Below are 18,403 nucleotides of genomic sequence, written 5' to 3'. Positions count from 1 at the left end.
ATAAAGAAACACCTGAAATGGGGTAATTTATAAGGAAAAGAGGTTTAATTGGACCCATGGCTTCTGCAGGCTATACAGAAAGCATGGTCCCAGTCACCTGCTCAGCTTCTGGGAAGAGCTGTAGGAAGCTTACAATTATGGTGGAAGGCAAAAGAGGAGCAGGCACGTCACATGGCCAGAGCAGGAACAAGACAGAGGGTGGCAGTGGGGGGAGGTGGTGTCGTACACTTAAACAACCAGATACTGCAAGAACTCACTCACTACCCTACCTCCTACCAGACCCTACCTCTAACAATTAGGAATTACAAATTACAATAGTGGGGACACATATTCAAACTCTGTCACACCTATACAATGGAAACAGAACTTTGGATTAGCAATCCAAATGGATACCAACCAACCACATTCTCCCTCGGTCTTTCCCTAACAGTAACTCTTTTATTCTCTCTTTTCCTCAAGCCTCATGTACCCACATCATGAGCAAGTTCTTTCACTTTTACCAAAAAAACATAGTTTTTTAGGTAAAAACAAATCCACTCACTGCTCCCCACTGCCAAAGCCATCATTCTAGTGTAAGCTCTGACTGTTTCTCACCCAGATTATCTCACTAAACAAAACAAAACAAAACAAAAAAACAGTAATTCCTTCTCCATAGAGCAGTGATCTCTTTTTTAAAATAAGATCTTTAAAAATAAAACAAAACAAAAAGCAAGCCCAGGCACAGTGGCTCACACCTGTAAATTCCAGCACTCTGGGAGGCTGCAGGAGGAGGACTGCTTGAAGTCAGGAGTTTGAGACCAGCCTGGCAACCTGCTGAGGCCCTGTCTCTACAAACAAAAATGAGTAAGATCATGTTGCATGCACACGCATGCACGCGCGCACACACACACACACACACAGGCCCCACCTTACCTCAATTCAACTTAAAACTCTCTAAGAGCTCCCAAAACAATCTTAAAATCTTGAAGGTCTACAAGGCATACATGATAGGACCCCTTTCTATAGGTTGGTGCAAAAGTAATTGTGGTTTTTGCCATTGAAAGCAATTACTTTTGCACCAACCTGATACTACTCTGCCTCATTTCATAAGACCTCCTCCCTCTGCTCCTACATCAATCTGTGCTGATGGAAATGTTCTGTATTTGCAGTGGTACAATCTCAGCTCACTGCAACCTCCGCCTTCCAGCTTCAAGTGATTCTACTGCCTCAACCTCTCAAGTAGCTGAGATTACAGGTATGCACCCCAGGCCCAGCTAATTTTTGTATTTTTAGTAGGGACGGATTTCGTCTCTACTAAATGTTGGTCAGGCTGGACTCGAACTTCTGACCTCGGGTGATCCGCCCGCCTTGGCCTCCCAAAGTGCTGGGATTACACACATGAGCCACTGTGCCCAGTGAAACTAAATTTCTAACTTAATTTTAACTAGTTTAAATTTAAATAGCCACATACTCCTAGAAGGTATCATAGTGGAAAGCACAGGGCTAGTATTTCTGTTTAGCCTTTTCTTCTGCCTAGACTGCTCTTCCCCCCAGATCTTCACATGAATGGCTCCTTCTTATCCTCATAGCTCAGCTAAATGCCAGTTCCTCAGAAAGGCCTTTCCTGACCACCTAACCCAAAGCAGCTCCCACTGACACTATTATCACTTCACCCTGTTTATTTTAATCAAAGCAAATTCACTACTATCTTTAGAATCTGTTTGCCTTCCCCAAAGTAGAATATAAAATCCATGAAAACAGAGATCTTACCTATTTCATTCAATGCTGTGTCCCCAAAATATATGTGCTAGGCATATAGTGTTTCCAATAAATGTGTGACGAATAATTTGATTGAATGAACGAATGAGTGACTGAGTGAATGACTAGGTGGTCAAGTCAGTAAAGTTAGCTGGGGACAAATTATGGAGGTTACTGGAAGAAGGAAAGGTCCTTCAAATGCATACATTTCATTTCTATGGATACAGGGCTCCACCATGTTAAGTGTCCCCAAGGGTACAGGCAATCTAAGCACAGAGCATGAAGGGTCACACACAAAGCAGGTCTCTATCCTCAAATAACTTAGAATCAATTTTATGGAAACATTAGTGATGCAAACACACACAAGCTCCTTATACATGAGACATTAGGAAATCTCTCAAGAATGCATCTCCATACATTCTACAGGCATACCTTTAGGGGTAAAGGACTGAAAGTAGAGTTAGACCATCAGTTAGTTTTGTAGTCTTTTGATCTACAATAGCAAACCAGGGCACTGATGTTATAAACATTCTGCCAAGTTAAATACTGGTTTATAGTCATGCTGTCCTATGAGAAATATCATTAGCTATGTCATTTAGCAGAAAAGGGGGAAAGGAGGCAAAGAGGGAAGAAAGTAAATGATCTGGCCGGGCACGGGGGCTCACGCCTGTAATCCCAGCACTCTGGGAGGCCACGATGGGAGAAATGTTTAAGACCAGGAGTTGGAGACCAGCCTGGGCAACATGACGAAACCGTGACTCTACAAAAAGTACAAAAAAACTCAGCCAGGTGTGGTGCCGCAGCCCTGTAGTCCCAGCTACTCGGGAGGCTGAGGTGGGAAGATCACCTGAGCCCGGGGAGACTGAGGCTGCAATGAGCCGTGATTGCACCACTGCGCTCCAGCCTGGGCAACAGAGTCAGACCCAGTCTCAAAAAAAAAAAAAAAAACCAGAAAGTAAATGATCTGTTTTTATCAAACTCAAACACTGATAACCAGCAGATAAGAACAGAACATACGATGTGGACAGAATTACTGACCAGCCCAAAATTACACCTAGACCAGTAAGTCAACAAAACTGATAACCCACTGATACTATGTACAAAGTAGATTCCACACATTCATTCACTGTCATAGTTTCAAAGAAAAAAAAAAAAGACTGGAATTCTAATGTACCTCTATTAAAAACCATAATGCTAAGGAAAACTGCAGAGTAGATTCAAGTTTCACACTAAATGAAATGCATGCTCTTCAAATCTTGTGCAGTCAAAGCTGTCTACCACATTTTAACTTCATTGACTGTCACTGCCACTTCATACCAATTATGCAATTACAAAATGCATAATTGTTAATAAAGTATGTAATGTATTCTACAGTCCATTAGTAAGTCAGAATTTTAATCAGGGGTTTGTAGCACCAATCTCTATAATTCAACATTTACTTCCGTGGTTCACATTCAGAACTGGTGACCAATACAACCCAGGCCACACCAGAAAACAACACTGCACATGCAGCAGGAGCAAAGTTCATACCAAAGGAAAGCCTCTTTGCCTTCCAGATCTTGACATACTCATTTTCACAAAAATACCAGGGACACTTACTTAAAATGACTATTTTCATAACACAATGTCTATGCTTCTTTAAAATTAAATTTCCTACCTCCACTCCTAGTGAAACCAAAGTACATTAAAGGTACACCTTTACTCAAATGCCCTGTTGGAACTACTATAATTCCTCATGAGCTACAGCAGTGAAAAAACAGCTCCCAGTACATAACTCTGTTAGTGCATGATTACCCGACTTCTGAGCTGGCTCCATTTTGGAACCATGATTTCTTTACTGACATCAGGGCAAACAGTATAGGAAAAATTACTAACAAAGCAAAAAGAAATTTAGTTATACAGAGCAGTCTTTAGGACACGCTTGAAAGTGACAGGCATCAGCTCTGCACAGTAAGGACAATATACGGAATAATTTTTTGCTTGATCATCACTAGTAATTTTATAAATATTATCAATATGCCACAAGAAAGTCAGTATTTCTAACTACCAAAGCATAATACTATATACTTACCAGTCAAGTATAAACAAATAACTATGGTATTTCCAAAAACTCATTTTGCCTGTTTCTCTCATGTCCTATGTACAATTCTTCTTAAGAATTATATAGCAGCGTCTCGTATCTGGTAACTTTATTGAGTGACAAGGGTTGAGCTGTCTCTACACCACAAAAACAATCTCTACTTTAGGCCCTGCCATGGCAAAGCCAGGTGCCCAAAGATGTTCTCTTGACTTTCCATCAAAATAACCATGAGGTCTTCCGAATCCACAGGCTGCTACATTGGACCAGGGACCCATGAAATCATTCTTACCTTAAGAGTAACAGACCTATTTCCACTACCATTAGGTCCAGCTACTTCAAAGAACCAGTTTGGAAAACTAAGTAACATGCTGCATTTCGTTGTTTAAAAAAAAAAAAAAAAAAAGTAACATGAGATTCAAGACAACTCCTCAAATTCAGTACCCATGTCTGACTCACCTCTGTCCCACACAGCACCTAGAGTCCAAATCCCTTGTGGCATAAATCGGGGGTTCCCAACCCCAGGCCACAGACTGGTACACTGGCCTGTTAGGAACTGCACCGCACGGCAAGTGTGTGGCGTGAGCAAGCATGACCGCCTGAGCTCTGCCTCCTGTCAGATCAGTGGTGACATTAGATTGTCATAGGAGAGTAAACCCTGTAACGAACCGCACATGTGAGGGATCCAGGATGTGTGCTCCTATGAGAATCTAACCAATGCCTGATGATCTGAGATCCAACAGTTTCATCCTGAAACCATTCCCCGTAACTCCCCTATCCCATTCTGTGGAAAAATTGTCTTCCACAAAACCAGTCCCTGGTACCTGAAAGGCTGGGGACTGCTGGCATAACAGAATGTGCAATGCTCACTAATGAATGTGCCAATTTATCATAAAAGGTTAATATTTATAGAAACATTTTTAAAATATTGCTATACATTTTTTTTTGAGAGACGGAGTCTTGCTCTGTTGCCCAAGCTGGAGTGCAGTGGCACCATCTCGGCTCACTGCAAACCCCGCCTCCCAGGTTCACGCCATTCTCCTGCCTCAGCCTCCCGAGTAGCTGGGACTACAGGCAACCGCCACCACACTCGGCTAATTTTTGGTATTTTTAGTAGAGACGAGGTTTCACTGTGTTAGCCAGGATGGTCTCGATCTCCTGACCTCGTGATCCGCCCGCCTCAGCCTCTCTCCTGGGATTACAGGTGTGAGCCACCACGCCCAGCCTATTGCTATAAAATTTTTAAAGACAATGGCAAACTTTTTCTGTAAAGGGCCAAAGTAAACATTCCAGGCTTTGTGAACCACATTTAGTCTCTGTCACATATTCTTCTTTATTTTTGTTTGTTTGTTTACAACCTTTCATGATTTAAAACCCATTCTTAGCTGGAGGGCTAAAATGAGGCCTATAGAGCAGAATTTTCATATAAACAAACGTGGTTATACTTCCATTAAAGAAAATCACTTTGTTTTGCGTTATATTTAAGAAGTCTTTTAAAATAAACTTCATTTTTCTAGAACAGTCTTAGATGTATAGAAAAAAGGACAAAATTAGTATGGAGAGTTGCCATATATAGTCCACACTTACTTTTCCCTGTTAGTATGGTACATCTATTAACATTAATAAAATTAACTATAATCCGGCCAGGCGTGGTGGCTCACGCCTGCAATCCCAGCACTTTGGGAGGCTGAGATGGGTGGATCACTAAGTCAGGAGTTCAAGACCAGCCTGGTCAATATGGTGAAACTCCTAAAAATACAAAAATTAGCTGTGTGTGGTGGCACATGCCTGTAATCCCAGCTACTCTGGAGGCTAAGGCAGGAGAATCGCTTGAACCCCGGAGGCTGAGGCTGCAGTGAGCCAAGATCGCACCACTGCACTCCAGCCTGGGTGAAAGAGTGAGACTGTGTCTCAAAAAAAAAAAAATTTTTTTTAACTAAAATCCATACCTTATTCAGATTTCCTTAGTTTCCACCTAATGTCCTTTCTCTAGCCCAAGACTCCTCCACCCCTGGGACACATTACATTTAGTCTTGGTGTCTCCTTACGCTCCTCGTGGCTATGAGGGTTTCTCGGACTTTGTTTGTGAGGACCCTGACGGTTTTGAGGAGTACTGGTCAGGTATTTCACAGGATGCCACTCTACTGGGATCTAGTAGGTGTTTTTCTCAAGATCAGACTGGAGTTACTATGGTTTTGGGGGAGAAAGACCACAAAGATAAAATGCCACTGTCGCCACAAGGGTATATCAGCAGGACTTAGTGCCCTGGATGTTCCCCGTGATCACCTGATGGAGGCAGCGCTTGTCAGGTTTGCTCCTGCCTTTTTTTTAAAAAACAATGATGGACAAAAATAAATTTAATTCTTCACATATGTAACAAGCTAAAAGGAAAAGCGTTTACATGTCAAATCATTTTGAATAAGCTGATGTATATACACTGCACATAGGATTCATTATGTGACTCATACCAATGCCTCATAAAATATACCACATTTGAAATAAAGAAAAAAATTAATACATACTTTGCCAATATATTGCTTTTAATTCCTTCAACTGTTTTCCCTCTGAGTGTTTAGGAAGAAAGTACCCTTAGGCTGAATTATAGGAATATAGAGGAAATTTAACAAATAACACTCAAAATTTTCTTTCACTTTTTAAATGATGATTATGCACACTAGATTGTAGGCAAACTGAGCTAGGACCAAATCTTATCCATCTTTATCTCCCAGAGTCCAGGGTACCTGGCTGGTTGATACAATAAATACTGTTAATTAATGTATATTTACAATGTCAGTATTAAATAATCACTCAAAGCAATCAGATAGGGGGAAAAGGGAAGAGCAATGTGAGATGAAAAAAAACTTCTAATTTCTCTTACCTAACTTTTTATTGATCAAGATTGAGAGTATATAAACAAAAAGGTGGGGGAGAATAGCAATAGCTATAAAAGGCTAGAATAAAGGGGGAAGGCTTGGGTCAAATTAAGCCTATCAAAACACTATGAAGAGGGAAATGTAAATCAACACCACAGTAAGATCCTACCTCACACCCACTAGAATAACTTTTTAAAAAAAAAGAAAGAAGTGAGGCCAGGTGTGGTGGCTCACACCTGTAATCCTAGCACTTTGGGAGGCCAAGGTAGGCAGATCACTTGAGGTCAAAAGTTCGAGAGCAGCCCAACCCTGTCTCTACTAAAAGTACAAAAATTACCCAGGTATGGTGGCTTGCGCCTATAATCCCAGCTACTCAGGAGGCTGAGGTGGGAGGATCTGTTGAACCCTGGAGGTAGAGGCTGCAGTGAGCCAAGATCACCACGGTAGTCCAGCCTGGGCAAGAGAGACTGGTTCTGTCTCAAACAAATAAAAGAAAAAAAGAAAAGAGAAGAGAGAGACAGAAAGGAAGAGAAGGAGAGCAGGAGAGAAAAAGAGAAAGAGAAGTGTTGGTGAGGATGTGGAGGAATTTGCACACTCATACCCTGCTGGTGGGAATGTAAAATGGTGGAAAACAGTCTAGCAGTCCCCTCAAAAAATTAAACATAGAACTGCCATATGACCCAGCAACTCCACTTCTAGATATGTATATACTGAAGAGAACTGAAGACACACATTCATACAAAAATGGTACAGGGATGTTCAGAGCAGGATCATTCACAATAGCCAAAGAGCAGAAACATCCCAAATGCACATCAGCTAATGAAAGTACAAAATATGGTATATCCACACAACTGAATATTATTAAGTCATGAAAAAGGATACAGTAGTACAATAAATGCTATAACATGAACCTTGAAAGAATTAAACTAAGAAAAAAAGAAGCCAGATACAAAGGGATACAAATTTTATTATTCCATTTATATAAAATGTCCAGAATAGGCAAATCCAGAGACACAATGTAGATCAGTTGTTGCAAAAGGCTGTAGAGATGGGAGATGAATGAGAAGTAAGTTCTTAATAGGTAAGGGGTGGTTTGTTTTGGGGGTGATTAAAATGTTCAGGAATTATACACTGTTTATGGCTTCATAACAATGAATATACTAAAAACTACTCCGGTGTAGTCTTCAAAATGGTTAAAATGATTAATTTTATGCTGAGGATTTTTTTTTATCTAATAAAAATAATTGGGAAAAATCACTGAAGACACTGAAAACACTGTGAACCTATATTTTGAGAACTCATTTGTAACTCACAACTTATATACACACAGTGCCTTTAAAAATCCCTTTCCTCAGCCAGGCGCGGTGGCTCACGCCTGTAATCCCAGCATTTTGGGAGGCTGAGGTGGGCAGATCACCTGAGGTCAGGAGTTCAAGACCAGCCTGGCCAACATGGTGAAACCCTGTCTCTATTAAAAACACAAAAACTAGCTGGGCCTGGTGGCAAGAGCCTACAATCCCAGCTACTAGGGAGGCTGAGACAGCAGAATTGCTTGAACCCAGGAGGCGGAGATTGCAGTGAGCCGAAATCATGCCACTGTACTCCTGCCTAGGCAATAAGAGTAAAACTCCTGTCTAAAAAAAAAAAAAAAAGAAATCCCTTTCCTCTCCTACATTATTCTACGGTCACTTTTTCAGTAACAGGAGTTTCAGAAATGTATGAAGAAACAAGTCCAAAATTCTAATACAAGATCAGTTCAACCAATTTCAATCAAGTTCATAGGAACCAGGGCATATACACATACTCAAGCCCTATCATAAGGAATTCACAGTGTATTAGGGCTGACACTGTTTCCTGCTAATTCCTACATCGGCAAGAAGAAGCTGGCCATGCCCCTCCAAAGGGATAACCTCATTTTCCTATAGACAATTACTGAAAATAAGTAAGCAAGAGCCATTTACAAGGCAATGCAGGGCCCGGCAGTGTGGGCCAGCAGACAACTTCCATGCTTTTCCTGGTGCACCTGGGCTTCCTCTGGCTAAATTTAAATACCAACTTGCTTGAAGGCCATATATCACAATGGCTGACTACATAGATGAAGCTTAGGGATTTGCAGCTTGAAACAAATAACATATTTAAAGATAATAGTATGCCAGCACTTTGGAAGGCTGAGGCGTGCAGGTAACTTGAGGTCAGGAGTTCGAGACCAGCCTGGCCAACATGGTAACATCGCATCTCTACTAAAAAATACAAAATTAGCTGGGTGCAGAGTGGCTTGCACCTGTAATCCCAGCTACTCAGGAGGCTGAAGCAGAAGCATCGCTTGAACTCAGGAGGCACAGGCTGCAGTGAGCCAAGATCGTGCCATTGCACTCTAGCCTAGGTAACAGAGCGAACTCTGTCTCAAAAAATATATAAAATATTTATTTTATTTAAAAAGCAATTACTGTCCAGAGTCTTCCAACAAAATTACACTGCAAGCTATGGATTATTAATGTCACTAGAGAACTCTCAGTCCTTCAAATATACTAAGCAACTATAGTACTGTTCACTCCAGCAAGCATTATACCAAACTATGTTAAAAAGAATATTTCTTTTGGAATTTTTGGAAGACAGCATAGTTTAAATTAGCGCTTCCTAGAGTGATTTTTTTAATCCTCTTTTAACAACCTCTCCAGACACTTCAAATACTATAATCACTCAAGTAATTCACAGTAACCACTTGGCACCCAGACTCAGAGCCTGCTGGAGAGGAACAATTCCAGCAGTCTCTGACAATGGCAGTTGTGATTAAGACTATCAAGGCTCGTTTTGGTTTTTTTTGCTCTTATGAGTAATTCTCGTATTTATACCATTACTCAAAATGTAGCAGCTCAATTCTCTCATTATTTTAAATCTACCTGGAAGGTCAGTTGTCTCTGTTGGTGGTAATGGGTTTATTTTTTGAAAGCCCAACAGTAAGAAACTGGAAATAAGAGAGTAGCTCAACTAATATTCTTTCATTAATTCAACAAACTGTCTTCATTAACTAAATTAACCAACATTTATTTAACATCTGCCATGTATAAAGGATTCACAAAGCAGTAATATGCAAACACAGACTTGAGGAGTTTACACTCTAGCAGTGGGTTGATAGAAATTACTTAGTTTGTCAGCCTGGCCAACATGGTAAAACTCCACCTCTACTAAAAAATATACAAAAAATTAGCTGGGCGTGGTGGCGGGTGCCTGTAATCCCACCTACTCGGGAGACTGAGGCAGGAGAATCACTTCAACCCAGGAGGCAGAGCTTGCAGAGAGCCAACATCGTGCCACTGCACTCCAGCCTGGGCGACAATGAGATACTCTGTCTCAAAAAAAAAAAAAAAAAAAAAAAAGAGAAAGGAAATTACTTAGATTTTGAAAGAAAGACAAGGCCAGGCTGGGCGCAGTGACTCACGGCTGTACTCCCAGCACTTTGGCAGGCCGAGGTGGGCGGATCACAAGGTCAGGAGATGGAGACCATCCTGGCCAACATGGTGAAACCCTGCCTCTACCAAAAATACAAAAAAATTGCTGGGTATGGTGGTGAGTGCCTGTAATCCCAGCTACTTGGGAGGCTGAGGCATGAGAATCACTTGAACCCAGGAGGCAGAGGTCGCGGTGACCCGAGATTGCGCCACTGCACCAAAAAAAAAAAAAAAAGAAAAAGAAAATAAAGAGAAAGACAAGGCCGGGTACGGTGGCTCATGCCTGTAATTCCAGCACTTTGGGAGGCCGAGGCGGGCAGATTACCTGAGGTCAGGAGTTCGAGACCAGCCTGGACAACATGGTGAAATCCCATTTCTACTAAAAATACAAAAAATCAGCCAGGCGTGGTAGCAGGTGCCTGTAATCCTAGCTACTCAGGAGGCTGAGGCAGGGGGAATCGCTTGAACCCGGGAGCTGCAGTAAGCCAAGATCCCGCCACTGCTCTCCAACTTGGACAACAAGAGCGAAACTCTGTCTCAAAAAAAAAAAAAAAAAGACAATACAGAGTTCCTCAGATCCTAATCATATGCCTCAAACCGGTGTGGAGAGCCAAAAGTTAACTGTGACTTCAATGATATACCCAGCTGGCACCCCCTTCCTCCCTTCTCACCCTCCCACCCCCCAAGATTATTTCTATTCAATTAGAAGGTACAGGTTGCTCAACATCTGACCCTAGCCATAAGCCACAGATGAGCGTCTAATGGAAAGTCACTTTGTATGGTGTGAAATCTTTCAGTTCAACTAGACAAAGTCATGTATCTCTGGGTAACATTCAATCCAAGGATAGAAGATGAGCAAAATTCTACTGGGAGTTGGTAAAGCCAAGTCACCCTATCTCTGAGGCCTGCCCACTTTAGCTCCCTACTCCTCCAAAAGGCAATGAAGCCAATCCATCCCACCTTTTTCTACTTTGTTGAATGTAATTAAAAAAAAAAAAAAAGCACCAGGCCATTTGGCCAAGACCTATGGCCTACCATAAACACCAACTGGTATGGTCAAAAGGTGTCCATGGTGAGCAAAAAAAAGAGGAGGCAAACCTACAAAATAACACTCAGGGAGTGGGCCCGTGCAGGCAGGGTAGGGGGACAAGGAATTAATCACAAACAGGGAGATTTCCCCAGGATTAGCCTAGTCAATCAGCCTGAAAAATAAACAGCGGGCAAAAAGGTTCTGCCCCCCCGTGCACACCACCCAAAGAGAACATGCCCAAGTGTCCAGACAGTTTAAAGGAACGATTAAGGACACATGCTGTAGAGTCAAGCTGTCTGGCTTTAAATCCTAGTTCCACACTTAACAAGGGCTACTTCTCTGTGACTCAATTTCCTCCTCTGTGACTGGAAGATGACAATAGTACCTACCTCATAGAACCAATGGGAGAATGAAATGAGATCACAGTAAAAGAGCTTAGCAGAGTGGCTAGCACACAATACACACTGAGTAAATACTGTCCATGCTAACATTTCTACTATTTCCAGGGTCACTCAGTTCCTAAACTAGAATGTCAACACTACACTAATACAATTAGGCTGGGCCCTAATGGTGAGCCCACAAACACCCCTACGAAGAAGATGATATTATCCTCATTTTAGAGCTGAAAAATGGAGGTTTAGAGGGATTCAGAAACTCACGTAAACTTAAGTCAATAAGAGTAAGAGGTGGAGCAATAAAAGCTTTGATCACATCCCAGCAAAGTTTGCATGATGTCATTTACCTCCAAAAGCTTAAAAGCATTTTAGAATAATGCTTCAGCATTCTGGCATGACTACTTGTTGAATGAAATTATGTTCTTATAAAATCCCCTAGCCTCCCCTACTAAATCGGCATAATTATCTGTATAATCAGAAATATTCGACAAATTCTGATAGTCTATCAAAAACACAAAATTCTTTTCCTTAACAGAATAACATAAAAAATACGAAAGGTAAATCATCGTGACCATTCTAATTAAATGGCTTAAATAGTTCAAAAGTCCTGCAGACCCACAGTATATCAAGTTGTTTTTCTTTCAGGATTTGTAAGTTGATCCTGCAGAAGAATCCACACACTCCTATTGGCCTGTGTTAACATCTCTCTTTCCATATGTTCGGTAAGTGTGTAACAAAACTGACAAGAGTTAATAGTTACTCCAAATATACATTCCCATCATCTCTTACTCTATTTAGTAAGATTTAGTCACTTAATTGCCCTAAAAGAAAATATAATTAAATTTAAACTGAGTATATAATGGTGACTCTGATCTCACAGAATATCTTTTAAAACTCTGAGATCCAGAAATATTTGTAAGTCGTCAAATTTATCTCTCTAAATATTTAAGACCTAACAGCTGCAAGGAAAATTGGAAAAATAAAAAGGTATCTTAGTCAAAACTATTTGTCCCCGTCCAATGAATTGTTTACCCAGTTTCCTGAAAATAGTTCATAATAATTACTAATCCATTAAGAGTTTAAAATAAAGGACATGCTTGACTCGTGAAAAAAGTAGTGATATGGATACGCCAAGTCATATAATTTCACTCCACTTTCTATTTACTTTACCCAGGCATTACATATTCTTGTAATCCTTTCTGGTAAACACAAATGAGATAATACAGTAAAACATGTAAACTGAAGGAGAAGAAAACCTAGAATGCCTAAATATTTCAAGAATTTATTGCTATTTCAATAACCTGAAACTCCAAGTATCAGAAAGCAGAAAGAATTACCACACAACTGTAAAAGTCAAATATTTATACAGGTGCCTTAAAAGCCGCAGTTGGGTGCACACCATCAGCACTGACATTTACTATCTGTTAAGTAGTTTCAAAGTGCAATGGCATAAGTCAAATAACTGGCTTGGAGCGTGAAGTTTACGACAACAACTAGCATGTCTGGAAAGACTGTGAAGGAAGGTGTGATGCCTGTCACAATTTTCATCAGGCCAGCAACAGGCAGCCAGGCTGGGCAAGACCGAACATCAGCACAGGTGCCTTTTCTCATTTCAGGAGGGAAACCTAAGCCCATAGCTTCATGGATAATTGAACAAGGATTGTTCCATACATTTATAATGTTATTTATGACTTTCTTGTCATTGCTTTTTAGTAGCTTTCAAAAACAACATTTTTAAGGCAAAAGTAACTGAGAATATAAAGTAGTTAGGTATTTCAGCTTCAAATTGAGAAAAGGGAAAATGTTAAATAGAAGCACCTAAAAAGGTTGTAAAGCCCAAACACCACATTCAATAAAAAGTTATAATTTTCAGAAATGACAAAAGTCCAAATGTCAAAGTTATCGCTGGTGATACGTTATTTAAATTTACAATTAGGAATATCTCCTTAATGGATAATTTACAAATTTATAATTAGGAATACCTATTATTCTTACAATAATTCTAAGAAATTTTAAGAGTAAAAAGAAATATGGGATACAGAAACATTTGTGAACTTTCAGTTCCTGAACTAATTTAAAAAACAAAAAACAAACCAGGGGAAGCTCAAGTCAGAGTTCCTCAATACCCAACGTTCATTTCACTACATCTCCCTTCCAAACAGAATATGCCTGTTCACGATCTGGGAGTCGGTTCAAGTTTTCAGGTGAAGACTAACGCCAGACAGTGAAACCCCCAAACGCGCGTTTCCAAACTCTGAGGGGCAAAGCCAGCCACACCCACTAGCAGGGCCCGGCGTGGGGCGGGAGCCCCTTCCCAGCTCGGGACCTCCGGCCAGGCTGGGCGCCCCCGCCAAGAGCTCGCAGTCCAGGCTCGGGCGCCAAGGACGGCCTGAGGGATGCCACAGGTGGCCCGGAGGGCTCGTTCCCCACCTGGCACTGAGGCCCTAGCCCACCCCGCCGCCCAGAGGCCGAAGGTGCCCTGCAGCCTCAACGTGGGCACCTCGAAGCCTAGGAAAGTTCCTAATAGGGCTCAGGTGGCCCCTCGGGTCCGTTAGCCTGGCGTGCGGCATCGGCCCGGGGCAGCGACTCCAGCCTTGCCTCGGGGCGGGGCGTGTCGCAGGGTCCCCGGAGGGGCGTCGGGAAGCCGGTGGGCGGAGGGCCCCGGGCACGGGCGGCTCCTCGGCCCCGCCGGAGCAGCCAGCCCCACACCCCTCCCGGGACTTCTCCGGGCACCACCGCGGGCCGGCGCCGCCCCCGCCCCCCGCGCGGCCGGGTCTCCGGGACAACAGCCGCAGCGTCCGAACGGGCCCGCGCCCCCGCGGCCGGCGCCCACCTGTCCCGGGGGTCGATCCAGCTGGTCCTCCTGGTGTTGTGGTCGATGTAGAAGACCTTGCCGTCGTAGTCCCTGGCCTCCTCCCAGCCCCGGGGCAGCGGCAGCTGACCGCTCCCGGCCCTCCTAGGCATGGTCGGCGGCCTCACCGGCGAACGGCGCCTCCATAGGGACCGGGCGCGGGACGCGGCGGGAACGCGGCTGCCCGGCCCGGCCGCCAACCCGCGACGCGGGCGCCGGCGAGGGGCTGAGGGGCGCGGGGCGCGGCGGAACCAGGCGCGGGAGGTGTCTCAGGAAACGCTGTTCGCGGCCCCGCTGGGGATCAGTCCACCATGTCTGCGTCGGAGCCGGCGAGCGAACCCTCCTCCCCCTCGCCGCCGCTGCCTCCGCCTCTTCCTCCTCCTCCGCCCCGTCCCCCTGTGGCCGCCGAGGGTCGCGGCGCCCAGGCTGCCGGAGCCGCCGCCGTCTGGGCTCGGATCCGGGAAGCTGCGGCGCGGCCTCGGCAGCGGCGGGCCCCTCATTTGCATGCGATTAGCATGCGCCCGCCCGCCTCATCTGCATACGCATTCCTCCCGCCGCATTCCTGAGCTTAACCCCGCCGCTGCCGGCGCTGCCGCACCAGCTCGGGTGCACTGCTCCAGCGGGGCCGCGGCTCCAGGTGGGAGGGGGGCGGGCGAAGGAATGTGCGGCCCGCTCCCTTCCCTTGACCCCAGATAGCTCCCCTGGGCCAAACGCCTAGAGGTTTTAGTGTTTCTGGACGGGGAAGATTGCAAAAAAGTCTCTGCAACCTTCTCAACTTCTTTCGTCTTTTAGGGAAACCACAAAACTTTCGAGAGGAGAGGGTTGGAGGGGGAGCTCTCCTCGGGAGAAAAAATCTCAACAAGCGGAGAGGGCACAAAGGCTCCCCACGCCGTGCCCCGAGCCCCTCCGGCACCCCAAGGGCGGTCCGGGGTGGTGGGAAAACGCCAAGCCCCGGGAGCGCGTCCGTGGGTCCGGGACGGCGGGGCCTCCGCAGGGCGCCTGGCCCTTGGTGACCTCGGCGGAGACCGCGGGCTGCGCGGCGGAAAGCGGAGGAACTCCCGTCCGGCCCCGGAGTCGCCCGCGCCGCGCCCGGAGCCACCCGCCGCCCCTTCGCGTCCGGGCGCTCCAGGCGCGGGGCCCCAGAGGCTCCCGGTCCCTGGCCTCCCCTACTGGGTTCGGGGCAGTTGGCCGTGGACGCGCCCCAAGTCCAGTCCCTTCCGTCCAGCCGCCCGCCCCAGGATGTCCCCCCACCGCAGCCCCGCCGTGGCCAGGAGGTGTGGGCGGCCACGCCGGAGGGACCCACGGCGGCGCCGGACGTCAGCCCTTCGTAGGCCCTGACCCGGCCCGGGTGGGCCGGGACGTTCCCTGTTGCACAGGCATTTATTTATTCAGCAGCTACTACGTGCTGGCCGGCACTGCCGAGGGACCGGACGCCTGCCCCAGGCGGGACAATGCCGGGAGCAGCGCTAGCGGGTTCTGGACGTCCAGCTTCAGGGTCCCCAGCCCCTCAGTCTGAGGGGCGCCTCCCAGGCCCTGGACTCCTCTCCAGCCGGGTCTACACCACCGTCCCCCGTCATCTTCTTCTGGGTTACTGAGCAGCTTCTTTTAAAATAGCAACACCGAGGAAGGCCCCGAAGCCCAGTCTTGCACCTCGTGGTGTGAAGTCGTTTAATCCTGCCCGCTAATGCGAAAGGACTTTCCACCGTGTGCAGGACTCGGCGCTGGGCAGGGGCTCTCGCAGGGTTTGAACCGACCTCCGCCTCCGCCTGCGGGTTCACAGGCCGGCGAGGGAGTCCCGGGAAGGAGACGCGCTACTGTGCGAGGCTGGCCTGAGCGGCTTGGGCAGTGGTTGTCCGGGGCTGGGGACGGCTTTCGGCTCCCCAGGCCATTCCGTCGGGGTATCTGCGGCCAATCTCGAAGGTGAAGAGGCTCAGGGTTGGCACAGACTTCACGGGAGGGGTCCTAGAAGGGGAAAGGGGTGATATTTGCCCTTAGCGCAGTCTGGGCGTGACGCGGAAACTAAATCACCAGAACCTCTGGAGAGCTTGGAGCACCTGGGAAGGAGCAACCAGAGTGGGCCGGAGTTAGGGAAGGAAGGCATCGCGGCGAATTCGCCCGCTTTGACCGCCTTTAGGGCGGCCGCTTGTGCAGCCAGCCTTCTGGAAGGTAGGCTTTGCGCTTGGTGCAGAGAAGCCCCCTCCTCCGGATCTGTGTTCCGCCCCAGTCCATGAATAAGGAGGTGATCGCACAAGTCAAGCTTCTCTAGTTCTCGGTGGAATGAGACGCCCTTATGGGGTCTTAAGGTTGAATGTTTGAATACTGTAAAAAAGATGGGACCTACCTACAAATAATCTCTTACACTACTGAGCGAATGTGCGTTGCTGTGGACTTCTCTAAATTGGCCCAAATGCATAGCCAGCGCTTGCATTGTGGTGTACTAACAACATCATCAGAACCAAACCAAACCATTCTTATTTAAACCTTGCTTCCTAGTTTATTTTTTCCCAAACAAGTTGAAAACATTTGTTATACTAAAATGTCTACATCTTATTACTTTAAAAAAAAAAAGTAACAAACTTTGCTGCTGCCGTAATTTTATGTCACTGAGGTGAACTTTTCTATTCTACAATATTTGTAATTTCAAATTTGTTAAACTTTCGGCTAAGTAGTTTTAGCCAAATTCTAAAACCAGTGAGGAATCCAAAACAGCACGCAGCATTAAATGACGTTTATTGTTCCATAAATCTTCAGACTTCAAAAAGAAACGCTAAATAGACAAACAGAACTCTAAAGCAATTAAGAGACAAGTTCGCTGCTGCTTCCCCACTGATTGGCACAGGAAACATTTGGTCATGCAAAAGCCGTTAAAATGACGGAAAGGAGAGTTGCCACTCTCTAGCCTTTTTTGTTTTGATCAAGTTTGAACTCTGCTGTTCGGAGTTCACACCATTTATGTAGTAACAGACCTTCAGAGAATTCCTAATGGTCAAGACAATGAAATTGCATTTATATCTGTAAAAGGAAAAGAAACATGAAGATTATCCCCATTTTAGAGGTGGACACATTTAGATTTGGTTTGGGCTCCAGATGATCCTTGGCAAAGAAAGATGATGCAATCCGGTGGCCAGGACGCCATATTGCCCTAGTCTGGAACCGTGTTCTAGCCTCTGAAGAGCCTATTCTGTGGCTTTCAAAATGCTCTTTTCTTCTGGCTTTACGTTTTCTCTCCAGCGCTAAATTCGTGGAGATAAGCCGCAATAAGCAAAGCTCCCACTGTCAATGTCCTAATCTTGAGTGGCAGGAAAATTAGTAATATCAAAAATGGGAGTAGACAGTGAAAATTATTTTAAAAGATAATTCTATTATGTACAAATTTAAAATCTACCAGGTGGGCCGGGCACGGTGGTTCACGCCAGTAATCCCAGCACTTTGGGAGGCTGAGGTGGGAGGGTCACCTGAGGTCAGGGGTTCGAGACCAGCCTTGCCAACATGGCAAAACCCCATCTCTACTAAAAAATATAAAAATTAGCCAGGTGTGGTGGCAGGCACCTGTAATCCCAGATACTGGGAGGCTGAGGCAGGAGAATGGCTTGAACCTGGGAGGTGGAGGTTGCAGTGAGCCGAGATCGTGCCACTGCACTCCAGCCTGGGCGACAGAGCAAGACTCCATCTCAAAAAAGCAAAATAAAAATAAAATATATCAAGCACGCCTGTAGTCCCAGCTGCTCAGGAGGCTGAAGCAAGAAGATCACTTGCCAGGAGTTCAAGGCACTATAATCGTGCCTTTGAATAGCCACTGCACTCCAGCCTGGGCAACATAAGGAGACCTCAGCTCTTAAAAATAGTGTTTATAGGTAAACACACACACACAGACACACACCTTTAATCCAGCAATGATAGTACAATTATTTTCCTGTGACATTAAAGTTGCTCAAAATATGCAAGGATATTCACTGCAGTGTGTTTGATAATAAAGCCAGAAAAACCACCA

At 45.2% G+C, this 18,403-nt stretch overlaps 1 protein-coding gene across 6 annotated transcripts in view; it reads right to left on the bottom strand.

Annotated features, from left to right (window-relative positions):
* WWC2 (WW and C2 domain containing 2) overlaps positions 1 to 14,865 on the bottom strand; it is a 218,975-nt gene extending 204,110 nt beyond the window's left edge. For all 6 annotated transcript variants that reach the window (XM_065545722.2, XM_005556375.5, XM_065545723.2 and 3 more), the window contains exon 1: positions 14,395 to 14,865. In XM_065545722.2, the coding sequence (XP_065401794.1) occupies positions 14,395 to 14,525 (131 nt within the window). In that variant the 5' untranslated portion in view covers positions 14,526 to 14,865. The remainder of the gene's footprint in view (positions 1 to 14,394) is intronic.
* Between the last annotated feature and the right edge of the window lie 3,538 nt (positions 14,866 to 18,403).

The sequence above is a fragment of the Macaca fascicularis genome, chromosome 5 (genome assembly GCF_037993035.2).
Source record: "Macaca fascicularis isolate 582-1 chromosome 5, T2T-MFA8v1.1".
Classification (NCBI taxonomy): domain Eukaryota; kingdom Metazoa; phylum Chordata; class Mammalia; order Primates; family Cercopithecidae; genus Macaca; species Macaca fascicularis.
The sequence above is the reverse complement of the archived record's forward strand: the minus strand, read 5'-3'. Positions and strand labels throughout refer to the sequence as shown.